The sequence below is a fragment of the Polyodon spathula genome, chromosome 15 (assembly GCF_017654505.1).
Source record: "Polyodon spathula isolate WHYD16114869_AA chromosome 15, ASM1765450v1, whole genome shotgun sequence".
NCBI lineage: Eukaryota > Metazoa > Chordata > Actinopteri > Acipenseriformes > Polyodontidae > Polyodon > Polyodon spathula.
Genome location: NC_054548.1, coordinates 31,385,094 through 31,401,830, shown reverse-complemented (window position 1 = coordinate 31,401,830; position 16,737 = coordinate 31,385,094). Strand labels below are relative to the sequence as shown.

The 16,737-nt window shown below is 38.9% G+C and overlaps 1 protein-coding gene across 1 annotated transcript in view; it reads right to left on the bottom strand.

The window, feature by feature from the left end:
* LOC121327703 (radial spoke head 1 homolog) overlaps positions 1 to 16,737 on the bottom strand; it is a 36,896-nt gene that overhangs the window by 11,570 nt on the left and 8,589 nt on the right. The window contains exon 4 of the mRNA XM_041271850.1: positions 6,865 to 6,955. Coding sequence (XP_041127784.1) covers positions 6,865 to 6,955 — 91 coding nt within the window. The remainder of the gene's footprint in view (positions 1 to 6,864; positions 6,956 to 16,737) is intronic.

Here is a 16,737-nt window from a genome sequence, read left to right as displayed (position 1 = left end):
TTTATAATGTACATTTTTATTTCCTGCGTGCAGTACCTTACACTTTTCTCTATTAAATGTCATTTGCCATGTGTCTGCCCAGTTCTGAATCTTGTCTAGATCATTTTGAATGACCTTTGCTGCTGCAACAGTGTTTGCCACTCCTCCTACTTTTGTGTCGTCTGCAAATTTAACAAGTTTGCTTACTATACCAGAATCTAAATCATTAATGTAGATTAGGAATAGCAGAGGACCTAATACTGATCCCTGTGGTACACCGCTGGTTACCACACTCCATTCTGAGGTTTTTCCTCTAATCAGTACTTTCTGTTTTCTACATGTTAACCACTCCCTAATCCATGTACATGTGTTTCCTTGAATCCCTACTGCGTTCAGTTTGAGAATTAATCTTTTATGCGGGACTTTGTCAAAAGCTTTCTGGAAATCTAAATAAACCATGTCATATGCTTTGCAATTATCCATTATCGATGTTGCATCCTCAAAAAAATCAAGCAAGGTTAGTTAGGCATGATCTCCCTTTCCTAAAACCATGTTGACTGTCTCCCAGTACCCTGTTACCATATAGGTAATTTTCCATTTTGGATCTTATTATAGTTTCCATAAGTTTGCATATAATAGAAGTCAGGCTTACTGGTCTGTAGTTACCTGGTTCAGTTTTGTTTCCCTTTTTGTGGATCGGTATTACGTTTGCAATTTTCCAGTCTGTCGGTACCACCCCTGTGTCAAGAGACTGCTGCATGATCTTGGTTAGCGGTTTGTAAATTACTTCTTTCATTTCTTTGAGTACTACTGGGAGGATCTCATCCGGCCCAGGGGATTTGTTTATTTTAAGAGCTCCTAGTCCCTTTAACACTTCTGCTTCAGTTATGCTAAAGTTATTTAAAACTGGACAGGAACTGGATGACATGTGGGGCATGTTGTCAGTATCTTTGTAAAAACTTGTGAAAAGTAATCATTTAATATATTTGCTATTTTTTTTTCTTCATCTACGATTTTGCCATTTGTATCTCTTAAACATTTAATCTCCTCTTTGAATGTTCTCTTGCTGTTGTAATATTGGAAAAAAACATTTTGGAATTGGTTTTAGCTCCCTTAGCAATGTTCATTTCTATTTCTCTCTTGGCCTTTCTAACTTCCTTTTTGACTTGCGTTTGCAGTTCTGTGTACTCTTTCTGCGTACTTTCTTTTTGGTCCTTTTTTAATGCTCTGTAAAGTGCCTTTTTTCGCTGAATATTTTTTTAATTGATCTATTAAACCATTTTGGCAATTTAGTTTTACATTTAGATTTGTCTACTTTAGGGATGTAATTGTTTTGTGCCTCTAGTACTACATTTTTGAAGAACAACCATCCTTCTTCTGTGGGTGTTTTCTCTATTTTACTCCAATCTACTTCTGTTAGTCTCTGTTTCATACCTTCATAGTTTGCTTTTCTAAAATTGTAAACCTTAGCTTTAGTCATTTCTTTTGGGGATTTAAAAAACACTTCAAATGAGACCATGTTGTGGTCTGAGTTTGCCAGTGGTTCTCTGACCTCTGTTTTAGTTATTCTATCTTCGTTATTTGAAAAGACTAAATCAAGGCATGCCTCCCCTCTAGTTGGTGCCTTGACAAATTGTGTTAGGAAGCAGTCATTTGTCATTTCCACCATTTCTATTTCATCCTTCGCACTACCCACCGGGTTTTCCCATTTTATTTGGGGGAAGTTGAAATCCCCCATTAGTATGGCTTCTCCTTTGCTACACACATTTCTAATGTCATTGTATAACAGATTATTGTGCTCACCGTCTGAATCTGGCGGTCTATAGCATGCTCCTATTATTATGCCCTTTGAATTTTTGTCCGTTATTCTGACCCATATTGATTCGGTTTTATTTTCTTTGTCCAGGTTTAACACCTGGGCTTCAAGACTGTTTCTTATGTATAGCGCTACCCCTCCTCCTCTTCTGTCCTGCCTGTCTTTCCTATACAGTGTATACCCACAAATATTATATTCGTCCCCATCACTCTCAGACAACCACGTTTCTGTAACACCTATCACATCATAGTTACCTGTTAGTGCAGTAGCTTCAAGTTCTAGAATTTTGTTTCTGATACTTCTAGCATTTAGATAAATACATTTAATGGTTGTTCTTGTTTTGATGCGGTCTCCCTTCTGTTTTTTTGTTGATTTCTCCCCCCTTCCTTTCTAGTTTAAATGCTTCCGAACCTGCTCGAGGATCTTTTCTCCGAGTAGACTAGTTCCCTTGTTATTTAAATGCAGTCCATCCCGTCTATACAGATAGTCCTCGTTGTAGAATGTGGTCCAATGATCAAGATAGGTGAAGCCTTCCCGTGTGCACCACGTCTTCAGCCATGCGTTTTGATTAATTATTTCCAGCTGTCCATATGGTCCTTTGCAAGGTGCGGGTAGTATACCAGAAAATACCACAGTTTTGGTTTTCTCTTTTAATTTCCTTCCTAGCTCTCTGAATTTGTTTTGCAGGGATTTTGGTCTGTCTCTTCCAATGTTGTTTGTACCAATGTGGACGACTACTACCGGGTCGTCTCCTGTTCGTTCTAGGAGCCTGTCCACGTTCTCAGTGATGTGCTTGACCGAGGCTCCCGGAAGGCAGCACACTGTTGTAGTAAGGGGGTCCAAACTGCGAATTGAACTTGCTGTGTTTCTCAATATGGAGTCCCCAACAATCATGACCTCCCTTCTTTTTGCTGTCTGGTCACCACTGTCAATAGGGTCCTGGATGTTGTTCCTTTCATTCTCTTGTTGTTGGTTCTGCTCATCAAAATTCTGAAGTGACTCAAATCTGTTGGTTGTTTTGATTTCTGGTGGTTGTGTTTGACGAAGTTTCTTTTTTCCCCTGCTTCTGCCTACCTGAACCCAGCTGTTCTGACCTTCTATCTCCCTGGTGGCTTTCAGTCTGTTAGGGGTGATGCAGACGTCCATGAATTGTGGGTGTGCCAGTTCCTCAAGATCCTGTTGCTGTCTCACTTCTTCCAGCTCCATTTCTAGCATACTTACTAGTTTATGCAAGTCCTGGATCGCGCGGCACTTTACGCACACTTGGTTTAGCTCCGCTGGGTTTTCTCGGATTTCCCACATCAAGCAGGTGTCGCAGATTACTGGCTTGAAGACCATGTTGAGGTTTTTTTTTTTTTTTTAAGTTTAGTTTCTTCTGCAGCCGTCAACCTGCTTTCCAACTGCTTCGAAACTGCTCTGTACTTTTCCACGCCTGTACTTCTCCCACTCGCTGTCGCTGGGAAGACTGCCTCGTTTAACTGCGTTGTTCTGCTGTGCTGTTGGCTCCTCCCCTTGCCCGTGTCTCAAAACGGCGCTGAATTTGAATCAGCTGCTCCGAGTTTCAGCTTGTTTGTTATCAGAAAAACATACGCGGCTGTTTGACTTTGAGCTGCTGCTGTGTTTCCCCAATGTCCTCTGTTTTCTGATTAAAGCAATTCAAGATGAAATTTCTCCTTTCTGCTTCGAAACTGCTCTGTACTTTTCCAACTGCTCTGTACTTTTCCAACTGCTCTGTACTTTTAGGCAGTTAGGCAGCTGGAACTAAACTGAACTGGTGGGCCCAGTATTTATACTACTATTTATATTACTGGAAAGTTCTAGAAAGTTCTAGAAGTTACTCCAAGTTTACTCAGCACTGAATCTATCTGGAATGTTCTGGAAAATAGGTAAATTTCCAAATATCACTGACCTGGTCACAAAAGCAAAGTTTGTGGGGAATAATAGCCATTTGCTATACTTTTGAGGCATAAGCAATTAGGAAATAACACTTACTACCCAGGAACCAAAAAAAAAAAAAAAAGTTACACAGTGTGTTGTTTCTTTTCTCCTCTCGCTCTCCCGTACTCTCCACCCCAAACTGAGAGCGCTGCAGGTTTATATGCAGACGATCATCTCCCGATTAGCAACAAATGAATCACTTAATTAATTTGGGAGATGGCCACCTTCTGCACAGTTTTTTTTTTTTTATTATACACTAGCAGAACCTCTGTCAAAAATAAAACAATAACAAAACAATGGCTATGCCATCATATTTAAATACAATAAATCATAATAACAACAACAAAAACAACAACACAACAAAACAAATACAAAATAATAAACTGCACAGGGGTCGGAGAGGTACCTCTTTCTAAAAATAAATAAACAAATGCATGTACAGGGCTCCTCGTCCTGTTACAGTCTCACAAACAAAAAACGTACACTACACTTTGGCCACAACACTACACTTTGACACACATCATTGCAAATACAATAGCAAACTGGAGGATGACAGAAAAGCATAAGGGGCAAAAAATCAAATGGCACCAACACTCGCCTATCTGGCATAATAGAGCGCTCATGTCAAGTAATTACTCTGTTTTCGAACCACGGTCTAAAAAAGGCATTAACACACATTCACATTAGTGACATATACAATAAGAATGGGCTTATTAATTTCCAGGATTTGGCCACACTTTTCAATTTACCAGGATCATCTTTTTTGTTATATTTTTTCTTTCTCTGCTTTGCGTGCTTATGGGGTTCCCTGGAGGTCAGAACAGAAACTGCATCCTATAATAGACTGGGTCTTATCCACTGCCTCAAGGAGGCTGGTCTGCAATATACTCACATCTGCTAAAAGCTTAATATGAGGTGCTGGCTATTACCAAAATATGGGAAAAAGATCTAACTTCAGAGGGTGGGCCAATCGATTGGAATAAGATTTGGAATAATACATTTAATGCATCAAAAAATCCTAATCATCAGCTAATTCATTTCAAAATGTGCCACAGGACATAATGAATGCCTCTTAAGAGATACCGTGTGGGAATCACCTCAGACCCACTTTGTAACCTTTGTTCTCGTAAAACACCTCACATTTTAATGCACATGCTCTGGGAATGTACAAAGGTTAGTACTTTTTGGGGCCAAGTGACATCTATACTGTCTAACATAATTGGGAGAAACCTGCCATTAGATTAAGTTGTACTACTACTTAATGATGATTCGAGACTTGATATATTTAGCTTGCTGGACTGACAGCAGCAAAGCAACTGAGTGCAGCGCTGGCTCCCTCTCCATAGACTTCCTATATGGCAACGGTTGTCATATTTGAATGACACAGTAATGTTATAACTATCTACTGAGAAGATAAATATGGCAAAAACTGCCAACGTGGAGACTTGCAAAGGCTGAGATAGCCAAACTATTGACTGCTGCCTAATTGCCATTGGGACGGTTAGGAAATGTGGGGATTGACGGGGTTCTGTTACCTATTTTCTGAGTCAAATTACTCTCATGAGATCCAGGGAGGGATGAGGGGGGCAGCCGGGGGATGGAAAATATGTTCAACAATGTAAGTAGATGTGCTGTTTTTGGTTTGTATAAAAACAATAAAAATGTGATCACAATAAATGATGGAGAAAAAACTTCCTATTAAACCTTTCTTTAAATTTGGATGAACCTGACACTAGTTTTTCCTGATAATATACTACCAAAATAGTTAAGAACATGTTTCTCTCGCTGCACTTTTGTTTTAATAAATTGTCTCATGACAACACAGCACAGCCTACACAGATTATTACAGGACTGTGGTCGCTGATTTTGGACTGAACCATTCCACAACCTTTTATTTTGTAAAAGTTATATTTTACAACAATATTTGTTGTTTTACAGCTATTCCTCAGTACAATCTTCATTTGTGTGATTTACAAGAAGTTAATACGTGCCCCAAATGCACTTTACCAATTCGTGTGTCCTGTCCTTGGTATATACCGTGTCATTCTTTATTTTAAATCTTTACAGTGAATTTGCTGAAGTCGTGAAGGTGGTGCACTGAGCCTTCTAGTACCACTAGGTCCCAATTATCTGTCTTAGTGGATGTGAAGAAGCATCAGGTGATTCAGATGGGCCTGGCTCATGGCTGTATGGAGATAATGTTTAATTATTCTCAATGCACTGAAAGACCGTTCGCTGACTGCATTTGTATCAGAAGTATCAACTTAGTCAAAACCTGAACCCACTCTGTGAACTTTAGTTCTCAACGATAATGAATGTCACGTTTTAAGAGCAATAAGTAATGCAGAAAAAAAATACAGAAAATAATTTTAACAATTGGACAAAAAGTGGCACAGCCATGGCCGTATCAATCAATCAATTAATCAATCAATCTTTATATAGCGCCTTTCATAGTGGACCACCATCACAAAGCGCTTTACAAGATCCAGTAACTAGAAAATCAATAATACTTTAAATACCGGTTCCTATGGCCCTGAAATAGTACATGCTTACTTAGAATCTCTGAGGCAACAACAAATACCCAGTGGTTTTAAATCACATGTACCTAGTTAAAAGTGTACAGTACAAACCTAAAGAGATATTATAATGCATTGGTGAGACTGTGTTGAATTCTGGTCCCTGCATTAAAAAAAGACGTAGTTTTGGGAAGAGTCCATCTGAAGCAACCAGACTAATAACAACTGTGTCCAGGCACTAAAATCAGTGAGGTTCTGTCCTACCTTTCCTTCTGGGTTAAATGGAGCTAATCATCTTTAACAATCTGTTCAAAATATTTGGTTCAAAATACAGATGCAGATTAATCACACTGTATGTGTCTTGTTTAAGACAGACAACTACATAAAAAAAAGGAGATTGAAGGGTTAACATCCCAGCGGTTATAGAACAAATAATTGTGTGACACTACAGATCATAATCCCTTTTTGCCATATTATCGTCTAGTCAGCTGTAACAAATAGGGTAACTGTTGTAGTTACTGTTGCTCATAATAAGCTCATAAGTTAAGCTGCATTTCAGCTTTGGTAGTTATATGTACATAGATAACAAGATGATGTTTTCTATGAGAAAAGTACCTTTGATGGTTCATCCATTCCCCGTCATACATGTCGTTATTTATATAAGTGTAAACTCCATGTCCGAACCTCTGATCATCTACCCAGCCACCTGTTCAAGACAAAAAAGAGCAGCAAATGAAATGTTATTCCTAAAGTACAACTGAAACATACCAATCATAGAGATTGTTTCATTCAAGGTTTTTTTGTGGAGAAACAACATAGTGTGTCCTATGGAAAATCTCTCCGGTACCGCATAGACGTGGTAATTGGTGCTGCAAAGCTCCATGGGTTAATAGTCAGAAACTACATTTGTGAAAAATTCCAGAAGAGCCGCCAGGTGGCGCATTTGTCTTTTGAACTTTAAAAAAATACCCTGACAGGACACCAGATGGTTTATTAAAGGCATAGATCGTTTTGTGGTGAATACCAGGTGCCGCCACTAGGGTACCAATAATGATACAGGGTGGACAGAGCTGGGAGCTACGTGACCATACTAACAATGGTAAGACCAAGGGCACATATACACAAACAGGAGTGTAAACTAGGTACAGGGATAAACAGCAACAGAACAATGCAAAAATAAAACACAGTGAAAACACAGCAAGAAAAATAAAGCTGGCCAAAACAGTGGCCGAGCACTACCTCCATTAAAAGGAGAGTCCCATTAACAGAGTATGCTGTGCTACACAACCTCACTATATTGGTTGGGGAATGTTCCCTGATCCTGTAAACTAACCCTAACCCAAAGCAAGGACAAGTCCCCACAGCTACACAGTGACTCTTTCTTTGCACAGTTTACTATTTTGTAGTTTGGCTCTCCTGAGCGTAAAGGTTTTCTTGGTTGCTTTTCATTCGGTTGCTTTCCTCTCTCTCGAGCAGACGTTCACCTTTCGGCTGAACACAGAAGAACCCAGGTGTGGAGTGCAGCCTCTTTTTAAATGGATAGGGCACGTCCCTTTGCCAATCAGGGAATCCCGCTCAGCCAAACCCTGACTGACCGCGCGTCTCCCGTTCAGCATCTGAGCTGTTCCTGCAGTGGCACGTATGCATGGAGAAGCCAGTGACAGAGCCATATACGCAAGCATATATAAATGTAAGCTTACTACAGTAAAAAAAAAAAAAAAAAAAAAAAAATATATATATATATATATATATATATATATATATATATATATATATATATATATATATATATATATATATATAGATAGATAGATAGATAGATATCACTTATGTTTGGGAATTAAATTGCTATGCTCGTGCAAAATGTTTGGGGGAGCGGGGTTGGGGGACTATAGCCTTGATGTTAAGTAGCCTAAATAAATTTCATGCTGTGGTTTCATATGTTTTTTTTTTTTTTGGGGGGGGGGGGGGGGGGGGGGTATGCAGTATGTTCACTGTTTTGTCATTTCAAATCTTTTCACAAAACAAACATTAAACTTTAAAGCTGCAGTGTCCAGTGCAAAACTACATCATGAAAACATCTGTAGGTGAAAAACGGTAAAACAAAAGTAACTACATTAAAAAATATACAAACACATGACATCACAGGGGTGATTGTTCAAAGCTGGGCGTTGACTCAGCAGAATCCGGTATGTACCCTGCTCCTACATAACCAGCTGAAAGTACTAATCTACATTCAGCAATATTAAATGTTACATCTAATTAAATATTTTATTACAGACCACAACCTTGACATTTTATGTTTAACTGAAAATCTGTCTCAGTGCTGACGATAGTATTTCCTTGATAGAAGCTTCTTCTCCAAATTATATTTTTTTTTGCTGAAGGCATGCTTTGGTGGGGGGGGGGGGGGGGGGAATGAATATTATTCTTCATTTGAATCGTTGACACTAATGTTAAACATGCACATGCAATTACCTGTTCTGATTGTAGTCACATACCGTCCGCCTATATTTATTTAATCTTATCTGTCAGAATTTGCCAATTTCCTGTCCATGCTTTCTGCTAAACACAGTAGGGTCATTTCACGTGAAGATTAGTCATTAAATCCTACTATATCTAATAATTTGGCTATTCTTTTTGAGATTAAGTTGCCTTTACAGACTAACAGTGCAGTGAGTTACATTAAAACTTGTAAAATAAATTCATCAACTGAGGCTATCACTACTCACTACTGCTCTCAGTCTCTTTCACTTGATAGGTTAGTTGACAGTTATAATTGTCTTTTATCACCTTTGGTAACAGTTGACAAATGGCAAAATAAAAGAGAAGGTTGTAAACTTGAAGGCTGATGAAGGACTTCAAGATTGTGACTTCCATTACATGATAGTAGATGTTAAAACTTCATGCTGATTTGAACTCAGCTCTCGCAAAGATAAGCACCTAAAACGTAGCTTTATAGTAAACTAATGTGATCCATCTGCATCTCTATCTATTTGCTTTTCTTTCCATCTGATGATGTAGATATCCTTCTGCCTGGTGTTGATGGCTGAAGTGTAATGCTGGCTCCAGGGATCAGCTTTTTTTGCCTCCCCAGCACATCAGTACATACAACGGCTGCGATGCTGGCACCGGGGATCAACCACAGCGTGGTCTCCCCAGCGCATCAGCATGACAACCATCTGGACTGAGCTAAGTAGGATACACCTCTGGGGTCTTCAAGTGGGAACCTTCCATCCTCTGTGTTTCGTCGACTAGCCCACGACACCACAAGATGACTCAACAGCGATTCTGGCATCCCAGCATCACCCCCCTCCATCCCCCCACAATTATAACTCTACTCAGCTCAGCTTACTTAACCGTACATCAGCGTTGCTTTCTTTCTATTGTGCTTGAGATCCCCATCCAGAATATTTCCGTCTCAATCACAGCCAGTTGCTGCTCCTTTCTGCTGCTTCAGATAAGTTCTTCACCGTGTGAAATGCAACTCTTGGCCCGACATCTCGGAGAAACCGGGTTGTAGAGTGTGCCACAAACCCACGACAACCCACCTCCACTGGGTAAACTCGGACTCTCCATTTCCTCACTGTTCCGCTTCAGAAGCTAGTTGGACATACCAAAGTTTCTTCCTCTCATACGCCTCATCCACAGCATCCTCCCATGGCACTGTTAACTCTACAAGATGTTGTGCTGAACCAGACCATAAGACAATATCTGGTCAAAGGTTAGTGGTGGCAATCTCAGGTGGAAAAATAAGCCGTTGACCAACACTGACCAACCAAAAATAAGCTGTTGACCAACTGCCAGCATTTTCCAGTCTCTAGCAGCTTCCAGTTGCCCTGGACGAGGCTTGACTTTGGGTTCTCTGCAACAACTGGACTTTGCCAATGATCTAAAAACAGAGTTGAGTAATTTAACTTCAAACTCAAAATCAGAGACCAGAAATTTGGGATTCACATTTGACTCTGATTTATGATTTGAGGCTCATATCCGTAATGTCACCAAAGATTACTGTTGGAAAACATGGATCGAGAATTGATTAGGGGTTTGCTACGCATGTGGACTAGCAGAGCTATACTGGTGTTCTTTTCTGAAAAGAGACTAATATTGCAGATAGCAGACTGTTTGGTTCAAATTGCATGTACTGCTAACCACTGATAGAGACGATGCGTCTACAAACTGCCCAACAATGACTGCAAGCTAATGAGATAACAATGCTGTGGACTAGAAGGGAACAGGTTCTGAGGACTTCAGAGAGATCGAAAGAGATAATGCCACTGGCATCAAAGGGGGTCGCAAGGAGATAACAAAAGGCAGATGTATGGACCTTTTGTCTCCAGGAGTGTGAAGAATGCACTGAGTTCAGAGGTTGTCACACTAGACTACACACACAGACACACACACATTAACACTCACACAATAAATTAAATTACCTTTGCAATTGGTTAAGTGTCAGAGAAAGGGGAGGTGGACCACCTATACAGAATTTAATGTCATGCAAACATTGTAATGTTGAGTATTTTGTCCTGTACCTGGGACCAGACTCCCTGCATATTTCAATAAACCTGGCAACTGATTGAAGAAAAGGACTCTGTGCATTTTCTTGAATCTACTTACTTACCATCTATTTTTTAAGTTACTTCAATTGCCATAACAATTATTGTATAGGTCGCTCCCCCCTTTTTGAGACTTCAATTTTAAGAAAACAGCTTTTTGTTTTTAAAATACTTTTTTCACAGTTGATTTTGATACAAATCAAGTTATACATCCTACATCACCTCTGTATTAACCTATTTTATTTGAGCTTATCAAGTATCCAAACACTTCAAGACTATAACATCATTGCAGGTCGCGAAATAACCAGTGGCACCGGCGGCAATTGCCACAGTGCCCAAGCCACTTGCCATAATGCCTCTCAGATAAAAAAAAATTAAAAAAAAACTTATGGCAAAGGTTGCCGATACGTTAGTCCGTCATTGCTGCCGGTGTCCGCCAACAACAGCACATCTGATCTTTGCTCAGCATCAGCTGGCCCGATCTGTTACAGTTCAACTGAATTCTGTCTAACCTTGTCCTGCAATAATGTATTACTGTTGCCATTCTTTTTACCAAGCACCTCCCGGCACTAAGCCACGAGAACGACGTACTATACCATTGGTTAATGACGGGCAAACAGAGGGAGGGATGCTGTTAGACTGAGCTCAGTATGACCATGCTTCCAGGAATTGTCACTATGTGATTTTTCCATTTGTGTGCTCCATGCCAACTCAAAAATGTTTAAAAAGAAAGAAGGAAGAAGAGGTGTCTAAAGTGGCAACAAAGTGTTTTAGGATTTGCCTAATGTTCAGGTAAGAAATGGGTGCACAACAATTCGTCCCCAACAATAATAATAATAATAATAATAATAATAATAATAATAATGTGAACTTACATGAAGTACTGCAGAAATTGGTTGTGCCTTCATATGTTAAGAGCCACTTTTTCAGTTTGCATTCCACTGTGTTTGGATCATTTAGGCATTTCACAAAAAAAATCAAACAACAGAGAGTTTTCAGGCCATTTCTTTGTAGCTGCAATTTAATTTGTTTTCGATGCTTCGCTGTCAGCTGTTTCACATACATGTGAACATCCTTCAAACAATGTAAACCTGTGTGTGGCAGAGCACACCTCTGCCCTTTAGAAATTGGCAGGGATGGGGTTAAATTCCCCTACCTGCATGGGTTCATTGTGTTCAGGTGGCTGGGGTTGATTAGATGATTAGTTTAATTAATGATTAATCAGCGCCCAGCCACCTGACATAAAAGGAGGCCTCTGCTTCTCATTTGGGAGGAGGGAGCTGAGGAAGCAGGTTGGTGTTTGTGGTTGTTTTGTGATTTTTTAATTTTGATAAATCCAGTGAAGGCATTGCCCAGCCTGGAAACCTTATTTTTGTAAGTTTTGTTTTGTTATCTTTCTATTTGTGTTTAAAGATCTTTATTTTGCCCTTGTGCACTTTATTTTTGTGTTTATTTATAATAAAAGTATATTTGTTTGAACTTCAGACTGTCTCTAGGCCTCTATCCACTCGCCAGCCTGCCACACTGTGTCTTCAAATAATGTTGACCTACACATATAACGTAAACCACATTTCACATAATCACATATTCTATGATAATATATGGTATAAGGAGATCTGATTCTATGCTTAAAATTCAAATACTTTAAAATACAACAATAAAATACACATTCTGACTCCTTCAGTGTCTTAACAGACACATTGCTAATTTATAGTCATTTCAGTGACCGTTGCAGTTTTGCAATTCTGTGTTATTCCCCCCAAAACATCATGCTAAAAATGAACACACAATAGGTTGATAATTATTAGTTTTGCTCAAATCCTTACACCAAAAATAAAAAAACCAAAAAAAAACCTCAGCAAGTAGCTATGTATGACATGGTTCAGGTAGCAGCTCCTCTCGTTATGAAACAAGTAGGAGAGATTATATAATAGTGAACAAAACACGATATAAAGAAGTGGATCAATTTCTGTTTTTATTTATTTTTGTGTAATACCTTCTCACTACCTTAGGTAGTCCTGCTTTTTAACTAGTAAAATGTGTGCTTTCACGAAAGGGTTAGAATATGAATGTTTAAAACAGCATAGCTTTGTTTTTCCTGAATCGAGTGCCTTTCCGGTTAACTTCATGCCTTGCCTTTGCTTTACTGAACATTTCTTTCCAAAACCATACTTAGACAATGTAGTTCCAGCTGCATTGACTTTTACAAATTTGGTGTATTAATTCAAATTTAAATGAAAATTATTAAACAGTGCTGCTTGCATCAATTAAAAAAGCAAAATAACAATAAACTAAACAGTGCACCATCTAATAGCCAGTAAACAAAAAATCTTAGTTTTGCAAATACTTCCATTTTGTTTTGTTAATCAGAACCACAGCCGTACACATACTTTACAAGTGCACCACTGAGTTACACCCACATGTAGAACAAGTAAAAGTATATATTAAAGTCATTAAAAGTACTCCATTCAAACAAAAGGTTCTCTACATCAGTCCATAAACACTTTCCTCCTATCACCTCAATTTTCTTTCACCATATTTAAGTTTGTCTTTGTTAGAAGCAGTTTGAAAGCAGGTTGACAGCTGCAGGAGCTAAACTAAACTTTAAAAAGAAATTAACATGATCTTCAAGCCAATAATCAGTGACACTTGTATGATGTGGGAAATCTGAAAAAACCCAGCAGAGTTAAACCAAGTGTGTGTAAAGTGCTGCATGATCCAGGACTTGCTTAAACTAGTAAGTATACTAGAAATGGAGCTGCAAGAAATGAGACAGCAAAAGGATCTTGAGGAGCTGGCACACCCTTAATTCATGGAAGTCTGCACCCCTAACAGACTGAAAGCCTGACTGGGTTCAGGTACGCAGAAGTAGGGATAAAAAGAAACTTCGTCAACACAACCACCAGAAATCAAAATATCCAACAAACTTGAGCCACTTCAAAATTTAGATGATCAAAACCAACATCAAGAGAATATAAGGAACAACATCCAGGACCCTATTAACAGTGGTGGCCAGACAGCAAAAATAAGGTTGATTGTTGGGGACTTCATATTGAGAAAAACAGCAAGTTCAGTTCGCAGTCTGGACCCCCTTACAACAACAATGTGCTGCCTTCCGGGTGCCTTTGTCACACACATCACTGAGAACGTGGACAGGCTCCTAGAATGAACAGGAGATAACCCGGTAGTAGTTGTCCACATCGGTACAAACAACATTAAAAGAGACAGACCAAAATCCCTGCAAAACAAATTCAGAGAGCTAAGAAGGAAATTAGAAGACAAGACCAAAACTGTGGTATTTTCTGCGATACTGCCAGCACCTTGCAAAGGAGCATACGGACAGCTGGAAATAATTAATCTAAATGTATGGCTGAAAACGTGGTGCACACAGGAAGGCTTCACCTTCCTTGAACATTGGACTGCATTCTACAACAAGGACTATCTACATAGGCGGAAGGGACTGCACTTAAATAAAAAGGGAACCAATCCCCTCAGAGAAAAGTTCCTTGAGGAGGTTCAGAAGCATTTAAATTAGAGAGGAAGGGGGGAGAAATCAACAAAAAAACAGAAGGGAGACCACATCAAAACAAGGGCAACAACTCAGGTAAGAAAGCCATTAAATGTATTTATCTAAATGTTAGAAGTATCAGAAACAAAATGTTAGAACTTGAAGCTACTGCACTAACAAGTAACTATGATGTGATAGGTGTTACAGAAACGTGGTTATCTGAGAGTGATGGAGATGAATAAAATATTAGTGGGTATACACTGTATAGTAAAGCCAGACAGGACAGAAGAGGTGGAGGTGTAGCGCTGTACATAACAAACAGTTAAATCTGGATGAAGAAAACCACGCCAAAGCAATATTGGTCAGACAAAAATTCAAAGGGCATTGTGGCAGGAAATGGCACTGCGGTGATGTCAGACCACAATGAGGAAGCACACAGGTAGGTACGGTGCAATGGCGCATGCACCGTTTATTTTCAATAACACAAAAATAAATAAAATAGTTAAACAGAAATAAAAACTTGCTCACAGAGCACAAAAAAAAATATTTAAACAGAAACAAAATCACAAACACAAAAACAAAGGTCAGGCTGGGCAATTGCCTTCACTGATCCTATACTTCGTTCTCTCGCTCTCCTCCGTACAGCCACCCAGAGCAGGGAAAGCTGCAGGCTTAAATACTGTGGCCAAGGGGCTTAACTAGTTTGTAATTATTCTATTACCCCTCGGCCACAATCTGCATGAGTTCATTAATTTGTGTGACTGTCGGCTAGTTTAACAATGCACTAGCCGACAGCCACACATTAACACAAGGTTTTTTTTAATGTGGATGGGGCTTCCCATCCATGCTGCAAAACAATATAAAAACAATAACAAATGACACTTCGCCATCATATATTCAGATACAATAAATAAATCATAATACAAACACAAAATACAGTAAGGGGCAGAGGGGGAAACCCTGTTCTAAAACAAAAACTGAACATGGCTGCTCGCCCTGTTACGGGCATAATAATAGGAGTATGCTATAGACCGCCAAATTCAGACGGTGAGCAAAATAATCTGTTATACAATGACATTAGAAACGCATGTAGCAAAGGAGAAGTCATACTAATGGGGGATTTCAACTTTCCCCGAATAAAATGGGAAAACCCAGTGGGGAGCACGACGGAGAAAATTGAAATGGTGGAAATGACAAATGACTGCTTCCTAACGCAATCTGTCAAGACACTGACTAGAGGGTAGGCATGCCTTGATTTAGTCTTTGCAAATAACAAAGATAGAATAACTAAAACAGAGGTCAGAGAACCATTGGCAAACAGACCACAGCATGGTCTCATTTGAAGTGACTTTTAAAACCCAAAAAGTAATGACTAAAGCTTTACAATTTTAGGCAAACTATGAAGGTATGAAACAGAGACTAACAGAAGTAGATTGGAGCAAAATAGAGAAAACATCCTTCGAAAAAGGATGGCTGTTTTTTAAAAAGGTAGTACCAGAGGCGAAAAAAATTACATCCCAAAATTGCCAACATGGTTAAATAGATCAATTTAAAAATATATATCTAGTGAAAAAGGCACTTTACAGAGCGTTTTAAAGGGACCAAGAACAAAGTACACAAAAAGACTACTTGGAACTGCAAACACAAGTCAAAATGGGAGTAAGAAGGGCCAAGACATAGAGAGAAATGAAAATTTCTAAGAGGGCTAAAACCAATCCCAAAAAATTGTAACAGCAAGAGAACACTCAAAGATGAGGTTAAATGTCTAAGAGATACAAATGGCAAAATCTTAGACAAAAATAAAAATAGCAAATATATTAAATGATTACTTTTCACAAGTTTTTACAAAGGAGGTTAAGGACAACATGCCCCACATGTCAACCTGTTCCTGTCCAGTTTTAAATAACTTTAGCCTAACCGAGTCAGAAGTGTTAAAGGGACTAGGAGCTCTTAAAATAAACAAATCCCCTGGGCCGGATGAGATCCTCCCAATAGTACTCAAAGAAATGAAAAAAGTTATTTAATACAAACCACTAACCAAGATCATGCAGCAGTCTCTTGACACAGGGGTTGTACCAACAGACTGGAGAATTGCAAATATAATACCGATCCACAAAAAGAGAAACAAAACCGAACCAGGTAACTACAACCAATAAGTCTGACTTCTAATATACAGTGCCTTGAAAAAGTATTCAGTCCTTATCCCTTTTTTCACATTTATGAGTCTCACAGTCTGGGATTTTGATGCATTAGATTGGGAATTTTTATTTGTGAATCACACATTCTTCTTCGCAGAGTCCCCCCAAAAAGAAAGAAAATAGTAACAATAAAATAATAAAAATTAAAAAACTGAAATGTCATTATTTTTTTAAGCATTCATCCCCCTGGGTCAATACTTTTGGTTGAACCACCTCTGGCAGCTAT